We start from the raw sequence: 17,876 nt of genomic DNA on the forward strand, positions 1-17,876 counted from the left end.
CTGCCACTTTCTTGGGGGGACAAGCCCTAATTCGCACCTGATCATACTCAGACACTACTGTAGCTAACAAATTATCACTACCCCTCATGTCTTTGCTGTCACACAATTCACCATCCCCCACCATCACTGGGACAGGCTGCAAGACCTTGCTAACACTTTTACCCAGAAGCACTGGTACGCTTCTCCCAGGCACCACTTTTGTAATCCCGGTTTCATCCCCATCCCCCTTCAAACCTAGTTTAAAGCCCTATAGATGAGCCCAGCTAGCTCTTGTCCCAGGATCTTCCTTCCCCTTCGGGTTAGGCTTCCCCCACCTGTGATGTTTTTGTTTGTGATCTTTTTGTTTGTGAGTGGCTTCAAATTAAATGTAGAGCACCTGAACTTATAGATGAAGCAAATGGTATTGCATAGAAGGCGATCTTCATGGAAGGCTTCTGAGGTTTTGGGGGGAACCAATAGTTGTGCAGGGGGATACAAGTCAAGAGAGTTGGCTGGAGTGTGTGGCTGTGCTAGATGGTTTTTGGAGACCATTCCTGGTCAGAGGATAGTGATAACGCAGTGTTTGAGGTAATGATGTGGGCTAGGACTCATTAATGGAGATCTGGTGGGAATTGCCCTGCCCAGGTGAGGGCTGCCAGTTGCCCAGATGTGCTGACGTTGGGAAGTGTAAGCCGACCGATACTTGTCACTGTTTGTAGAGCTCTGATGGGAAGCAGAAATATCTCCTGGACTTCCCTCATCAGCACAGCTGTGGTGGGTGCAGAGCACATGAGATCCTGCTGGGAGGGGACACACGCTATGGCAGGCTGAGGGGGTCATTGGGTGCTCTTCACTCCCCTCCTCTTCATGGAGATCATGGGGGAAAAAAAACCCAAGCCCCGGGCTGAGGTCAGGTCCTGCCTTGTCAGAGCAGCGACAGCCCATCTCCGCCAGCATGTTGATGCGTGACGACAACACAGCAGACAAGTCTTGCTGGGATGATTAGCATATTCCCCATTTCCGTGCCAAATACGCATCGTCTCCCGGGGTGATTATTAAGCTGCTGAGGAACCTGTCACTCAGAATTACCCGGTAATAAATCCCGATCTGATGAGTCGGAGGCGGTGGTTCCCCCGCGGCCCGGCTCCGTGCTCCTCGGCGGGGCAGCAGCGAGCCCCTCGCACCCCAATGGGCACAGCCGCCCCTCTCGGCAAAGACCTCTCCTGGAGTTTCACTATTTTATCGCCAATGTCGTGATATTTGATATCGTTGCCTAGAGAAGCCACGTTGCAGCAGAGAGGGCTTCCTAACCAGCTTCCGGCCTTTCTGGCAAGGAGGAGAAGATGAAAGATTTGGCTGAAATACAACTTTGAGGACTCAACAGCCAGATGGATAAAACTCGCATTGCCATGGCAAAGGGCAGGGGATTATCCAATTTTTGGAGGGGTTTTGCATGCTGGCACCACATTCGTCATAGATGCAGTGACCCACGATCACGCGTCTTTCATGCTGCAGTGCCTACGGCTGGGATGCATCTCCTGGAAGCTCAACCTCGCACACGGAGCATCCCCGTGGCTCGTTGGGGTGCAGCTGGTTGTGCTCAGGGAAGAGGCCGGTGGCTCTGCCACGAGGAGCGAGGGTCGGGTTTGCAGAGTGAGGAAAGGGGAGATGTTCAGCTGTGAAGTTGATAAACCCATTAGAGCTTGGTGAAGTGTGGATCTTCTTCCCTCTGAGGTAGCACTGCATCAAGAACACAACAACTTTTGTGGCTGGGGATGTCTTTAGAGTGCCTGAGTGATTTGGGGTTGTTTTTTGTTTTTTTTTTTAAAATCAGTTTAGGACCTGGTGGGTTTCCCTTTCCCCTTTCGAGCTGTCAGCTCTTCTCACTAGTTGGTTTTGGTTTTTTTTTCTGAAATAAATAAAATAACAATTTCGCAACTGTAATGACGAACTTGAAACCCAAATGACTTGAGCCATGGGCCAGTGAGCTGAGAGGGACTGCTTTACATTGCTTTTAATATATTTTGTGTTTTATGTATAAATAATTAGATGTTAGGAATAAAAGCTGTCTATTTAATTTATGCCATTGAAAACCCTGTGTGCTGTTAATAGGCTTAGTTATAGGCGACACCTCTTTGAAATATAATTCTTTTATGCATTTTAATAGGGTTCATGGCAAACATACTGTGATAAGCAGACAGCGACTAATATTTCCTGCAGGCAGAATGCACCTAATTAAAATTAATTGATTAAAAAAAAAAAAAAAAAGAAATCATCGCCACTACCATTTCAAAACTACTTTTTTCTTCTTGACAAAGCAGCCGTGGCGTGGTGTTGGGATGCAAAAAGCCGCGCGTCTGGGCTGGTGCCTGACTCTGGGCGCTCTTTGCAGCTGAGCTCGGGAGCAGCAGCCCGGCCAGGCTGCGGCGGGGACGCTCTGCGGGGTATCGGAATGAGTGTAACGGATATCAACGGCTTTGGGAGGTTGGGGGTAACAAAGGGCACGTTCTCCAGGGCCCGTTGAGTAGGGGCTTCTTCAGAATTCGATTGCAGGTTGCTCTAACTCTGCGTTTAGAGTGATTCAGTCCTATTCTCTTGGGATTGCCTCCATGCCGGGGGGGAGGTTAGTCCCTTAGAGTCAAGATGGGGTTTTCTGACTCTCTCTGCTCTCCACAGGGCCTTCTGTTCTCTACCCCTGAATGTCTGAAGCAACCCCAAGACCTTGTGAAGCTCTACCTGCATGAGTCAAACCGGGTGTACCGGGATAAGATGGTTGAAGAAAGGGATTATGGTACCTTTGATAAAATCCAGCTGGACATGGTGAAGAAATTCTATGATGTAAGTGTTGAGGTTCATAACTTGGATAATAACATACATGTTTACAGGTAAAAAGTTCCTTGGGAAAGCAAAGTTTGACCCAAGGGCTGCCCACCTCTCACTTGCTGGGAGGGCAGTGCTCTTGGTGGGAGCTCAGGAGCAAAATCTCTGTCATCCATATTGTGGGCTGACGATTTTGTGACGTGGGTAAATGATGCGCTCCATAAGGCATTGGGGAGAGGAGATTTGGGCTCTGGGAATGCATTAAATTCCTTTATTTAAGTGCTTTGAGTCTCATGTGGCAAAAGCAGAAGGGTGAGATCCCTGGTCTTCATGGGAGCCAAGGGAAATGCAGGCACAAATCCCTAGCGCTTTCCCTTTTTCCAAAACATCTTTCGAATGAAAGCTCCAGACCTGCTGTCCTTCGGGTCTGGCGTCACCCAGCAGTGCTGCCGTGTGAATCGCACAGGGATCGCTGCAGTCATAAGCAGTGCAGACAGCGCTTTTTCCTCCTCACTTTATCATTTGTCCACGATGTCCTAACACTATGGGTACTGCTGCAGGGCTTTCCTTGTGGCCACGTTCTCTCACAGTAATGACTTGAGTTGTTGTGATTTGCAAAAAGTTGTCAGAGCAAAATAAGTCAGTACTGGGGCTATTTTCCTTTCCCCGTCTTTCCCTCTTGTCCCTCTTCCCCCTTTTCCAACATGCAGGTGAAACTATATGGGCATAAAAAGGCATTTTCCAGAACACCGTACTTTATTTGGCAAGCTGGCATGGAGCTGCAGTGTTTTCACAGAATCACGGAATCACAGAATCACAGAATTTTCAGAGTTGGAAGGGACCTCTAGAGATCACCCAGCCCAACTCCCCTGCTAAAGCAGGATTGCCCAGAGCACATCACTCAGGACTGCATCCAGGCGGGTCTTGAAAATCTCCAGGGAAGGGGACTCCACAACCTCCCTGGGCAGCCTGGGCCAGTGCTCTGTCACCCGAACCGTAAAGAAGTGTTTCCGTGTGTTTGAATGGAACTTCCTGTGTTCCAACTTGTGCCCATTACCCCTCGTCCTGTCACTGGGAACCATTGAGAAGAGCCTGGCTCCATCCTCCTTCAACCCACCCTTTAGATACTTGTACGCCATAATAAGGTCTCCCCTCAGCCTTCTCTTCTCCAGGCTAAAGAGTCCCAGCTCTCTCAGCCTTTCCTCATAAGGGAGATGCTCCAATCCCTTAATCATCTTAGTTGCCCTTCGCTGGACTCGCTCCAGCAGTTCCCTGTCCCTCTTGAACTGGGGAGCCCAAAACTGGACAGAGTATTCCAGTTGTGGCCTCACCAGTGCAGAGCAGAGGGGGAGAATGACCTCCCTCGACCTACTGGCCACACTCTTCCCTATGCAGCCCAGGATTCCATTGGCCTTTTTGGCAACAAGGGCACATTGCTGGGTCATGGCTAATTTACTGTCTACCATGACCCCCAGATCCTTCTCCTCAGAGCTACTTCCCAGCAGGTCTGCCCCTAACCTATACTGGTGGTGTTTTCTCCTATACTTGTTATATTTTTTTTTTTCTTTGATAGGACATTGAGGAAACTTTAGAGGAGACCAAGCGAATGAATGTTTATTGCCATTTTGCTAAAGGCATCGGGGAACCCAGCTATAGGCCAGTTCCAACCTGGGAGGATTTGAACCAGATCCTTGTGGAAGCCTTGGACAACTACAACGAAGTCAACGCTGCCATGAACCTGGTGCTATTTGAGGATGCCATGTGCCATGTGTAAGAGGATTTTCTGACTTTATGGTCTCGTCATAGCGTTGAACTTCTCAAATTGCTTCCGTGGAGTTTCCTGGTGGATGTAGTTAGCCGTAATTATAGCTGATGGAGCCAGAGGTGTGCGGAAGCTTCCTCTGCCCGCGTGGTGTGTCCAGCGCAAATACTGTGCTGCTTCTCTACCTGGTGCTTGGAGCGTGCTTTTGAAACCGTGAGGATGTCTGGGGCTGTCAGATGGAGGGACTGCGTGCTGGTGGTTATTTTGAAGTCTGGTTGCTGTTCTGTCTTTGGCCCTTGATGCTCTGCATATGGCACGAACATTTATTGTACGTGACAGTGTTCAAGTTCTTCATTGTCTTCACCTGACAACCAGCTACAGAGCTAGTTATACTGGGATTTCCCCAAATGCTTTCACGACTGATTTAGAGCCATGTTTACACAGGTTCTTAGTGGGATTTTTCAAATGTATATAAAGCGAGATCATTTGCATTTGGGCCACTGGTTTAAATGGATTGAGGCATTTAAACTGCTTCGATCCTTTGAAAATCCTGCTTGTGTTTAGAGGCCCGGAGTGGCCTCTAAATGGATTCCCTCTCGAAACTGGACACATGGGACTATGCAACAATAGCAAGCCTCCAGTTCATGATTATGAAGCTATTTACGTGTCTGTGGTGTAGATAGTGAGGTGTACCTCCAGCTTTCAAATATAATTTAAACGCTTGTTGGGAATCCCAGCAGAGACAGACTCATTTCTGGGTGCTGAAACGCCGATCTGGTCTTAAATCACTTCAGAAGATGGACCTACCCCGTAAACCGTAGTTTTAACTGATTTTCTATGAAAACACTGTGTCTAGAAGTGCAGATTTGTGACTCAGCTAGGAGGAAGCCGCTGCCTTGCTGCATGCCGGGGTGTGGGATTTCGGTTCTCTCTGGACCTGGCAGCCTAATGCAATTTCTCTCACACAAACTAAAATATATGTATAGAAAAATAATAGATACAGTGCTGCTCCTTTTAACTGTTTTTAGCTGTTTAATCGTTTCTGTTCTGAGAGCTCAACAACCCGTCGTTTTTGCAGTGCGGTGTGCCGGCCCTGCTGGGGCACGTTTTCCCTTAGAGTATGGGCATTTACTCCGTCGTATTAATGAGTCACACACAGCCTGGTGTCCGGAGGCGTTTCTGCTTGCATTGCTTGCAGAAAGGTGACAGTGACATTAATCTTGTGCCCCTTTTGAACTTTCCATAAGTCGGGATTTGCTACAAAACCCGGCACTGTCCCTCCAGTTAATATTGTGGATAATCAGGAAAGCGAGGTTTGAGTCTTCAGCATGATTTTCACTGGAGTTGGGTGAATTCCGTTCATTGCATTTTGCTGAAATCCCCAACTTATTCCATCTCAAACAGCGTATGAATGTCAGCTTGAATTTGCTGAAAACTTTCAGCTGGAGGGGGGGGAGGAAAAAAAAAAAAAAAAGGAAAAGTTAAGGACTGAATATATGTAAGGAAGTGGGAGAGACATGTCGGTCTCCTGCTAATCCAGGGCTCATCGTGCCCATTCGCGAAGCACGTGGCCCCGCAGAGCGCATCATGGGCAGAGGCCGCGCTGCCGTCTTCGGGGAGAGCCAACCTCGAGAACTGGCACCGGGAGCGCTGAAGCTCTCCTCACCAACTGGGTTGCTTTTCTGGGTACAATTTCCCAATCGGTGAGAGTCTGCGCGTAGATCATAAGATACTTGGGTTGTCATAAAGCAGTACAGTGTTTCTTGCAGTCTTCCTTAAAAAAATTAATTAGATTAGTCTAGGAAAATACTCAGTTAAGTGAGCTGAAAAAAGGCAATGATGTTAGGGGGAGGAGTGGTGCTTACAGTGAGGTTTTCAGAGGTAGGATTCCCTAAACCCGCCTCGGTTGGGGTTTTAACACCTGGGGCTGTCAGCAATTGCTTAAAGAGACTAAATTGGAGGCAGGCAGAGTTCACCGTGCAACTCTCAGGACAAGTGGGCAGACCTGGGAAATAGTAGCAAGTTCCTTTTTAAGGGTGAGAAAGTCTCCCTCTTAAGTCGTGGTGGTTTGGATAAATAAGAAACAAGGGCTGTGTTTTCCAGACACATTTTTATGCCATTCTAGACATATGCGAATTTGCTTTACTGCATAGCAGGACTCTTCAGCTGAACCCTAAATGCTTTGTGAAGACAAACCTTTACCGGAGAGGTGTATCAGAGCCTTGAATTTGGTTCTCAGTTTCTGCATGTCTGTGTGATGTGCTTTTTCCCTTGTCCTCTCTGCAAAGATGTCCAGGCCTTCACCTTAAAATAGTTCTGTCCGGCCGGACTTGGCAGGTGGAAAAAAAATCGGGCACAGGCTGAATTGCCAGCAACCTATTTTTCTCATCAGCTACGTCCTTTCTGTAGGTCTCGGCAGGGATTGATTGCTGACATGTCTTTTAGATTGACATTTTTCATCCTATTCAGAATACAATTTCTTAGTGAATAAAATATGTATTGAAAAGCAGCGGGCAGAGAAATAGAAGAATACTCTTATTAATGAGAGATTTTGTATGCTCCGATTTAGTTGCCGCATCAACCGTATCCTGGAGTCCCCCGGAGGAAACGCGCTCCTGGTCGGCGTGGGCGGAAGCGGCAAGCAGAGCCTGACCAGGCTGGCAGCCTTCATTAGCGCTCTGGAGGTTTTCCAGATCACTCTGAGGAAGGGGTATGGGATCGCTGACCTGAAGGTAGGTGAATTGTAAGGCTGAGGAGGGGGGGAAGGAAATAAAAAGCAGAACTTGCCCTGAAAACTTTGTCTTGCCGTATACTTAGTGACGCTGTTAGGAGGATACTGAAAAGCCCCAGACAGGTATTGGGCTGCAGAATCATAGAATTGTAGAATTGCTGAGGTTGGAAGGGACCTTGAAGATCATCAAGTCCAACCATTAACCTACTCTGACAAAACCACTTCTAAACCATGTCCCCAGGTACCACATCTACCCTTTTTATAAACACCTCCAGGGATGGCGAATCCACCCCCTCCCTGGGCAGCCTGTTCCAATGCTTGATAACCCTTTCAGTGAAAAAATTTTTCCATATATCCAATCTAAACCTCCCCTGACATAACTTGAACTCATTTCCTCTCGTCCGATCACTTGTCACCAGGGAAAAGAGGTCAGCCCCCACCTTGCTACCCCCTCCTTTCAGGGAGCTGTAGAGAGCAAGAAGGTCTCCCCTCAGCCTCCTTTTCTCCAGCTGAACACCCCCAGGCCCCTCAGTCAGTCCTCACCAGACGTGTGCTCCAGACCCCTCACCAGCTCCGTTGCCCTTCTCTGGACATGTTCCAGCACCTCAATGTCCTTCTTGTGGTGAGGGGCCCAAAACTGAACACAGCACTCGAGGTGGGGCTTCACCAGTGCCAAGTACAGGGGATGATCACTGCCCCAGCCCTGCTGGCCCCACTAGTACTGGTACAGGCCAGGATGCTGTTGGCCTTCTTGGCCACCTGAGCACAAAGTGGCTCATATTCAGCCGGCTGTCCACCACCATCCCCAGGTCCTTCTCCACCGGGCAGCTTTCCAGCCACTCCTCCCCAGTCCTGTAGTGTCCATGGGGTTGGTGTGACCCAAGTGCAGGACCCGGCACTGGGCCTTGTTGAACCTCACACCATTGGCCTCAGCCCATCAATCCAGCCTGCCCGGATCCCTCTGTAGAGCCCTCCTACCCTCAGGCAGGTCAACACTCCCACCCAACTTGGTGTCATTTGCAAACTTACTGAAGGCGCACTTGATCCCCTCATCCAGATCATTGATAAAGATCTTAAAGAGAACCGGCCCCAGCAGAGAGGAGCAACACTTCTCCAAATACCTTGCTGAAGGGTGTCTGCAGAGGGGTGCAGACAGACCTCATGTCTTCCACCAGTCGTCCGAGCTGGCCAGGCCTGGGAGCACTCCAGCCCCGGGCTTAGTCTCAGCACTGGGCCAGTGAACCTAGCGGTGTGGGCATCCGTTCCATGCTCGTTAAGAAACTATAAAGCACCAGAAAAGTTCTATTTGATTATTTCTAACGAAACCAAGATGTGGTAATAAACTCATGTGTGGAGTGTCTCTTGTGGAGTGATTTGGAGGGCAGGAGAGAGTAAGAGGAGAGTTCCCAAATCATATCCAGCTCTTCCTCTGGTGTTCTGTGTAAGGGAGGGACTGAGTGGGTGGTGGATGGGTCACTGTGGACAATGTGCCTGTGCTTATATTTGTGCACAGACTAGTGAGCTTAGGAGTTATAAATCAACATTTTAAAATATCACTGAACTGCTTTAAAAGTATTTTAGCTGCTGGCAAAACGATTCTCATGAATAACGTAGTAAAAATCACAGTCACAGTAACGTCACTCCGTTCTGCCTGGGAGACGCGATGGCTGATGCGCCCCGGGTTCCCTCCCCGTCACTGGCACGGCCTGATGGCCTGGGGTTGTGTACAGGTTGTTTTCATTGTGTCACACAAGCCTGTCCCACCATCTGCTGGGTATTTTCAGCTCTCCTTGGGTTTTTTCGGCACCACTCGTGAGATTTTCTAGCTGCTGCCTACTTCTTGAGGAAGCCTGCGCTCCCGTCTAGGAATATAGCTCCATACCACCATTAATAAACTTGTTTTCAAAGCGTCTTTTTGCTTCTCTGTCTGCGGAGGTGGAAAATAATTGGATACTCCCTTCACTCTGTATTCATTTTCAAATAATTTATGAAATATGTAGACATATTTTTTTTCTCAGATATGGAAGAGCAAGATAGTGACAGATTACCCTGTCTGCCATTGGCCCCTCCCTCTGTTATAATTCATCTAACCCAAATTTCCAGTGATGAAAGCAACAAATGATTCTTTTGGAAGAAGCGTGTGTGTGTGCTGAATTTCTGAGAGAGTTTCTGAAATGTTGTCCAGTGCATTCCGTCAGGGTCCCCTGTGTGTCTTCTGTCCTGCTTGGAGGGATGGGAAGGAAAGGATGGAGTTTGAGCTGGATGATGGCGTTTTTCCCATCTCATGAACAATTGGATTTCAAAAAGATGGTGTCCCTCATCAGGAGGACATGAAATGAAACAGCTTTTCATGCGACCAAGCTCTCTGTCAGCGTCACTGCAGCGAGTGGGGGACTGAAGGGTGAGTCCCTGCTTGGACTCTGGAAGAGAAGGAAGAAATACACCACTGAAAAAATCTGTTTGCCCAAGGCGTCCTCCTCCCTTCCTCGTAAACAACAACAACAAAAAAATAGGTGTTGCAGCAGCTCAGAAAAAAAAAAAAAATACAAATTCTTGATGTATACTTATGAAGCCAGAGAAATACACAGCATGGGGATACCAGGGACCAGCGTTTCCAGTCGCGGCTGTCTCTCCCCGTCCCTGTGGTGCGTTAGCCTCCCCATGTGTGTGAGTGACTGTCCCCACAGCCCAGGGCAGAGCGAGACTTTGTGAACTGCCCCAGCAGTCCCCACAGCCAGCGATGGCACTGATGACTTCGTCTGTTGACCTCTAAGTGTTTCTGCCACCGCGTTTCCCGTTGTCTGGAGGTGCTGAGCGGCGCTTTCTGCTTGTTTTGATGCGATACAGACCTGGGCATTATGTCAAGTCTTACTTCGTAATGTCTTACAATGATGACAGCAATAGACTCCCCGTATAACCTGGAAGGCTCAGCCATGAAGATGGAGAGTCTCCAAAGTGCAGTTTCATGCTAATTAATTGCAATTGCTTTGTTCTCAGTTAATGAGAGGGTTCTGAAGAGCCCCACTTGGCGGTGTGGTATCTAGCCTGTGCTTTGCAGAATGTTGGTGCAACCCCTAAATCCACCTGCTTTCCAACCTCCAGGCAGACCTGGCAAACCAGTACCTGAAAGCTGGCGTGAAGAATGTAGGCACCGTGTTCCTGATGACCGACGCGCAAGTGGCAGACGAGCAGTTCTTGGTGCTGGTGAATGACTTCTTAGCATCAGGTACTTCTCTTGTTGCTTTGATTTCTACTCTCCCCCTTTTCAACGTAGTTTTGCTCATAGTAGCATCTGTAGTTCTCGAATATTTTGGCAGTGTTAGGTTGATGGTTGGACTTGATGATCTTAAAGGTCCCTTCCAACGCAGACAATTCTGTGGTTCTATATACAGAAGGGCAACACATGAAGTTAGCTAGAAGGTAGATGGGTTAAGCTCTAGAGTAAAAGCAGTGCTAAGGTCTCCTTGCTGAGGAGACCACTCCATCATCTGGTAGGTTTTTTTTTCTTTCTCTGATGTCTTGTACCTGGTTTTCCATACTTCTTGGTATACTGCATATGGTTGTTAAGTGACGTGACTGTTGTGATATTGCAGCTGAGGACAGAGCCAAAGGAAAGTATGGACAGAGGAGTTTGACCTGTGGATCCCCTGCATCCACACTCCAGTTGGGTAATAAAGTAAGGCTGTTCCTGGCTAGAATATTTGACTGGGGTATCTGGGAGTTGGTGCAAAGCCACCAGATGACCATGTCTCTGTGCATCAGCTGCTTGTCCCATTCCAGCCCTTTTCTTCTTTGTTCTTCCAGGTGCATTTAAGTTTTTGAGTTGTTGCTTGTCCAAACAATTATGGAATAGTCAGTCTCTGTGCAGATGCTGTGTCTCACTGCAGAACACGGCACGAGTATGTGTGGACGAGCACTCCCTGTGCCGGGTGCACTGCAGCTGCAGTGCACGTGGGAGCGTGCAGCTGTGTCACTGTCACCGCACTGGGTAACCCAGAGTGGGTGTATTCCCTGGCCTTCCTGGAAAATCACTGCTACTAACTGCATGACTCTTCTTCCCTTATAAATAAGTTGGGAGTGGGAAGATACCAGCTGGTTCAGGTGATCTCCATGGATGGTGAGGGGTGGGGAGTTGACAGCACAGAGGAACGATAGTTTGTGAGTAACTCCAGAGTTGACATATGTGGCTATAAATTGGCCAGATGGTTTGAGCAGCAAACAAGCCCTGCCTGTGATGGATTTGTAACCGGGAGTAAGGACAGAGGTTGTTGTGGAGGACGGTGAGTAGCTCCCACCACCTCTTACGCGTGGTGTAGACAACATAAATATCTCGTGTCTCAAAGGGAAGCTCTGCAGTGTCCTGCAGCACGGGGTGGGCCGAGCCGCCTGGCTTTGGGATGTCCAGGTCATCTTACGGTGGTTTTGAAAGGTTCCACGTGGTTGCCATGTGGGGACAAATCAGAGGTCTTTGCTCATGGTCCAGGGATGCAGCTCAGAACTGCATCTGGACCGAGGACAGGACTGTGGAGGGCCCGTGACCTCCCATGGCGTGAGCTGGTGCTGCCCAAAGGGTGCTGACTGGTGGGCCTGGCTGCTCTCTGCTGTCTGCATGCTTGTTTTTCTTACTTGTCTCGCTTTTTACCATCACCGAAGAAGCTAGGACAAAATATACATTTTAGTCTTTCTTGTAAATGAGCAGATTTCTGATTAGTGCCTTTTCCTACATGATTAGTGCTCATATTGACAGGATCTCACTCAATAATGATGATTTCAATCAAATCAGAAGCCAGAAAGGAAGTGAATAGGTGATAAATTAAGGAACCACTGAAAAAATATTTGGTTGGGTACATTTTTGGCAATCAGTTGCATAACTATTAATGTTTAAAAGTTTTTAAAGGATTATTAACTCTTAAAATGTTTTGGTGATCCGGGAGTTCTTTGGCCACTGCTGGAAATGGTGTTGAACAGCTGGAGAAATGGTACATGTCACTAATTCATTTGCGAAACTAAAACGATTTTGTTATTGTGTATAGCGTATTAGGTATTTGATTTTTTTTTTTTTTTAATCTGACTAGCACTGTAGGTCAGAAAAAATGGGCTTTCTGTACTTTGGTTCTATTCTATGTTTGTTTGCCTTGTGCTTTTATAAGAAAGTTTGCTCTCACCAGTGTTATTTTATAGCATAATGACCTTCTGTGCTATCCGTTCTGCCCCTGAGCACCTGCGCACTGATTTTTCTCCTGGAAGGGGTTTCCTCAGGCCCCTGAAGGGAAAGGCAGCCGCTTCGCTTTGCTCTGAGCCTGCGCCAAAATCCAGGCCAGTAAACCAAACGTGCCCTCTTCCCTTAGGTGAAATCCCTGACCTCTTCCCTGATGATGAAGTTGAAAACATCATCAGCAGCGTGAGGAATGAAGTCAAAGGCCGGGGGCTAGTGGATTCCAGGGAGACTTGCTGGAAGTTTTTCATAGAGCGTGTTCGGCGACAGCTGAAGGTGAGACAGGGGCTGGGGGAGTTCGGGTCCTCACCATTGGCCTTGGGGCAGGGGCACAGCGTGGAGATGCTTCGGGCTACGTTGTAGGGAGGTCAGACTGCAGCCTGAAGGGCTTTTCCTCCTGTTTGTGGTATGAACTGTGACCCTCTCAGCAAGCAACACTAAAGTATAAGAAATCCCGTCTGTTGTCTTCGCTTCTTGGGCTTCAGGCAGCACTCTGGGGGTTGAAAATGTTCCCTTGCAAGAGCTGAGCAGGATCAGCCTTTCCATTTTCAAAGCCATGCGCTGGGGTTTAACTGGGGTGTGTTAGGACTAGGTCTTGCTGCTTGGAAAAGTTGCACAGGGGATCAGTCTTCATGTGTTGACAATCCAGAGTCAAAAGAATTGGAAAAAAAAGCCTCTCTGTGTTGAAACCAGAGTGCTGGGAACTGAGCGGGATGCAGCACCGCACCCCTTATCCCAGCACAGAAAGGCTTTTTGATGTCCCAAGACATCAAAACAGTTTCAGGACTTGCCAGGTGTGCTCAGCACGTGGAGAAAGTACAGTGCAAGAAAGAGTTAGACTCTTCCAGAAGGTATTTACCCATCTGCGGGCCTGCACAGTGCTGCGGTCCCAGAGCAGGGAGTCAGGGTGGGTGGTGAGGGAAGGCTTGACCTTTGCCTAACGAAGGCAGATCCTCCTTTGTACTCACGGCTTGGTTCGTGTTGGTGGGACATGTTGACTGAGGTAGGGTGGCCTGTTGGCTTTTTGATGTAGGCAGGTATGTGTTCAGGATGGGGAACAGCCGGAGAATTGAGTTTTGAGGGATAATTGGAGGACCACGCCACAGCGTAGCTGCCCAAAGAGAGGGAATCCAGTCCCGCTTCGTCCCCCAGGGTGGAGGGGAATTTCTGATGGGTGCTGAGGTTGTTTTGTAGCTCTTTTAACACCTTGGTCGTAAACCGCCTGATGTTCCTCCCTAAATATATTCCTGTTAGCTATGGAGGTACACTGAAAGGGCAGCGTGGGTGTGATTTACTTGAGGCTGATCCCTTTTCCTTGTCTGCCCTTCTCCTTAATGGTGTGTTAGAGCAGATGGATGGGCTCAGCCGGGAAGTGCTGTTTATGCTCTCCAGCATTTGGTGATGGCATCGTGGGCTCCACAGAAAGCTGATTGAGCCATTGCTGGTCCGGGGCATGCTGGACCTCTGGGAGCAGCCTGGGAATGGGACTTGGCCCAGCAGAGCATGAGCATCAACACACCTTCTGCCTCAGGTCTTGAGAGTAGTGTAGGTGCAGAAGAGGTCTTTTGTACATGGATAGCTTCCTGAAGCTTGCCTGGCCCCGAGAGAGCAACACAGCGGTGCCCAAGGCTTACGCTTGAAGGTGTAGGAAGGATTTCTACGCCTCTGTTCCCTGTGTGTGAGCGTGCTGCGGCCACATCAGAGGAGCAGAAGCTCTGAGTCCAGCTGCCTCTTCTGAAGTTGAAACAGGAGTGGGTTTGGTACGTGCTGTCTCTCACAGTTTCTGAAAACAGATCTTAGCTCACGGTGGAGGTGGTGACACCTTACAGAGAGGTCTGAGCCGATGGCAGTCTGCCTCATGGCACTGGCCAGGCTGTGCAGGTACCAGCCATGGCTAACGGGTGGGAGAGGGATGATGCATTGGGTGAGATACGCTGCTTCCCAAGACGGCCCTTGCTTGGATATTGCTACTTCATTGCATGATGTCTGTGTCCTTCCTTGTGCCTGATTAGCAGAGCTCGTAAACCCAGCCGCAGCAGGCTTGTGGGCTGTGCTGAAGGGTGGTGGCAGGCTTTGGTCCTTGGGTCTTACTCTGCTCTTAAAGCTGGGGGGGGGGCAGCGAAGAGGACAGGTACTTTGCCTTGGCCCGACTTTACACCTGGATGAGGAGTTTCCATCTGGAAAAGGGAGAGGTTGTGCCTCCCCGAGAGGAGCTGAGCAGGCTGGCTGCGGGGGACGGGCAGGCGGAGGAGGGACGGGCACCGGAGATGGGGAGGGAGGAGAAGCAGTGCAGGGCTGGGAGGATGCTGAGCAGGGCAGTAACAGCCCCTTGACGGGGACCCAGAGTAATGTGAAGAGAGATTTCCTCTCCTTGTGGAGACCCATGAACTCGACACGATTTACTGCAGCTCAGAAACTTTTAGCAGCTGTTGGATTGAAATAAAAGCCTGAAAAGCGAAAGACCTGCTGGGCAAACACGCAACGAGCAGGGAAAACGCATTCACGAAGGCTTTTATTTCCATTCGGCTTTGTTTTGAGATTTCTCTGTTTTAAAAAATTTCTCATTCTGATAAAAGCAGATTTTGAGTTTGAGTTCCCCCTTTCCAATGCCGGCTTTCGGGGGAACAATCCAGGCAGGCCCGTGCTCCTGCCAGGAGAATTTAGATCCATTCGCTTTAATTCCTGGTTGCACCACTTGAATCTGGATGCCAGTTCCCCGCTGGGCAAAGCTTTGTGTCACCGCTAAAGCGGAGAGGAATGGTTATATTCAATTCCGGCTGCAGCCTTGGAAGTGTGCCATCCTTCTGCTTCTGACCGTAGCGGTGCTGAACGCCGCTGCTTGTTTTTATTGCAGTGAAAAGATGTGTTTACTGCTAGATTATGCCTTTCCCAGGCCAAGCCTGCTGGCCTGAAGTGCAAGGGCTCGAGGATGGAGGTTGCTGTACCCTTAGTGGTGGTGTGGGATCTTCCCTTATGGGAGGCTGTCGGAGTCTGGGCCGGGCTGCACGGCTGGAGCCCGGCGCCTGCTCCCGGCCGTGCCTTCTCACCTCTCCTTCCTTGGGCTCCGCAGGTTGCGCTGTGTTTTTCACCCGTCGGTAACAAGCTGCGCGTCCGCAGCAGGAGGTTCCCCGCCATCGTCAGCTGCGTGGCCATAGACTGGTTCCAGGAGTGGCCGCGGGAGGCCCTCGAGTCCGTCAGCCTCCGCTTTCTGCGAGAAACGGAGACAGTGGAGGTGAGCACCGCTGGGGCTGCCCGAGCCGTGCCCAGGTTTGAGTTCTTCTGCGGGCTGCAGGCAGCGACCACCCCCTGCCACGCGGTGCTGGTGGCAGCCAGGTGTGACCTCGTCCCTCCGTTCAGCGCGAGCAATGCCACACACGACGAGGACGGTGTTGCAGAGGACCTTCTGCTCAGCTTTATTGCTCTCCAACACTTCACCAGGACTTCTGGGTGACTGCTTGGGGAGGAATCGCTGGCAGCAGCGTAGTGCGTTACGCTTAATTGAACCAAGCTTGAGATATGGCCCAGGTTTTTCAGAGAGGAGCGTGGAGCTCAGCAGAAGTAGGGCCACGGGCACCACTCTCCTGTGTGTTTGTACACCGATGGTGTCGCCGGTGAAGGGACTGCTTTGCTAGCGAGAAAGGCAGCTGGCAAACCAGCGCAGAAAATAACCCCGTGCTGACGATTGTTGCAGGGAACATACGCTTTTCTCTCCACATGCGTGTCTGAGCGTCTGTAATTCTCAAGGGCAAAAATATGTCAAGTTCTCATTGATGACAACCTGCTACTCGGCTAAAAGAGACTCAGTTCTGTTTATTTAGCTTTTCTGGGCAGGATTTTGGAAGAATAAAGTCTACAGTGTTTCTTTTTATGAGTGTGCACTTTCCCCGTTTGTACAGAAGAAAAGCCCAAATTTATACTGAAAAGACTGTTATTTTATAGAGCTGAATGCTAGAAAAATTGCTTGGAATAAGATGAAGTATGAGATAAAAAGACATAAAAGGAGGTATAAAGTACACGAACAGACAAAGTTATTTTAGAGATAACAAATGAAAAGGGATCAACTTAGATGTTACATCCTGGATTTTGCTGCAACAGAACAAAATGTTAATAAATTCCTTTATATACGGCACAGGTCTGGCTTATATATAGTTGTTCTGCTTAAAATATTTTCTCCTTGTCCTCTCATCTTACTTTTAGGAGTCAGTGAAAGATTCAATAAGCAAATTCATGGCCTACGTCCACACAAGTGTCAACGAGATGTCCCGATTGTATCTGAGCAATGAGCGACGATATAACTACACCACTCCAAAATCTTTCCTTGAGCAAATAAAACTCTATCAGAATTTGCTGCTGAAAAAGGGCAAGGATTTAAAAGCAAAAATGGAGCGACTGGAGAATGGCCTGGAGAAGCTCAACAGCACGTCTGCACAGGTAGGCAAACCCTTTGGGGTTAAAAGCTGATGTTTTCCTTGTTTCTCTGTTAGAGACACCTCTGCATCCTGTTTTGAAGGAGAACTTTACAGACTGAAACTGTGTAGGGTGTAAAATCTGTGCTAGATCCTGTTTGTAGTCTGGCTTGAACTGGGTTCCGGGAGGAGCAAAAGTTATATTCTGTACTGGAAAGGAGAAGGGAAGAGATGTGTGCCCATTCTCTGCTGTTTTGGTGGTATTAATCCCAAATGAAAGATCACAGCAAGTAATACGAGATATGGAGACAGCTAGCTGTGTACGTCTTCTAACAGTTGTATTTCAGCTGTAGTGACAAAATAGCTTATAAAATACAGGATGACCAGCGATTTTTGGAGTCGCATCCAGGACATCTACAATAACATCAACAAGAATCCTGTCTTTCAAACTAAATAGAGCATCCTTTTAAAATAAGGCTGATGTTCATTTTCCTTGCATTATGCTATCCACCTTTAAGGAAAACCAATGCCAGTCTGAAATGCAAATTAGCCATCCCAAAGTCAGCTAGCTAAAGAGTGGCACAGGCACTCTTCTGTGGTAATGACTAGATGTTGTTCCGAGTATTTCCCAAACCTCTCTGTAGCGACTTAAACTGCCTTTCAGAGCTTTTGCTGTCTACATCTGTTGCTAAACTCCCGTTTTTCTCTCCATTTCATATTCTATTAACTCTTACAAATGTTCACTTACAGACTTCTACTGTGGCAAATGGGCCTCTCCTGAAGGTGCTCCAAAGAAATGCGGGGGGTTGATGTGAATGACGGACCGGCAGGTTCAACCCCTTCCGTATATATGCTCTGGATAATGCTGGTGGCATAAATCATGTCTGTCACGCTCAGTAGGATACGTGCCTTACTGGAGGGTGATGTATGGGCTTTATTAGTGCCTCTCAGCTCTGATAGCCT

General features: G+C 48.7%; 1 protein-coding gene across 1 annotated transcript in view; it reads left to right on the forward strand.

Annotated features, from left to right (window-relative positions):
- DNAH9 (dynein axonemal heavy chain 9) overlaps positions 1-17,876 on the forward strand; it is a gene marked incomplete at both ends in the record, with an annotated part of 232,270 nt that overhangs the window by 85,202 nt on the left and 129,192 nt on the right. Inside the window, 7 exons of the mRNA XM_082492287.1 lie at positions 2,656-2,817; positions 4,373-4,569; positions 7,131-7,293; positions 10,395-10,518; positions 12,641-12,783; positions 15,578-15,739; positions 16,705-16,938. Of these exons, the coding sequence (XP_082348413.1) occupies positions 2,656-2,817; positions 4,373-4,569; positions 7,131-7,293; positions 10,395-10,518; positions 12,641-12,783; positions 15,578-15,739; positions 16,705-16,938 (1,185 nt within the window). The remainder of the gene's footprint in view (positions 1-2,655; positions 2,818-4,372; positions 4,570-7,130; positions 7,294-10,394; positions 10,519-12,640; positions 12,784-15,577; positions 15,740-16,704; positions 16,939-17,876) is intronic.

Source organism: Vanellus vanellus, assembly GCF_965231255.1.
Source record: "Vanellus vanellus genome assembly, chromosome: 17".
NCBI lineage: Eukaryota > Metazoa > Chordata > Aves > Charadriiformes > Charadriidae > Vanellus > Vanellus vanellus.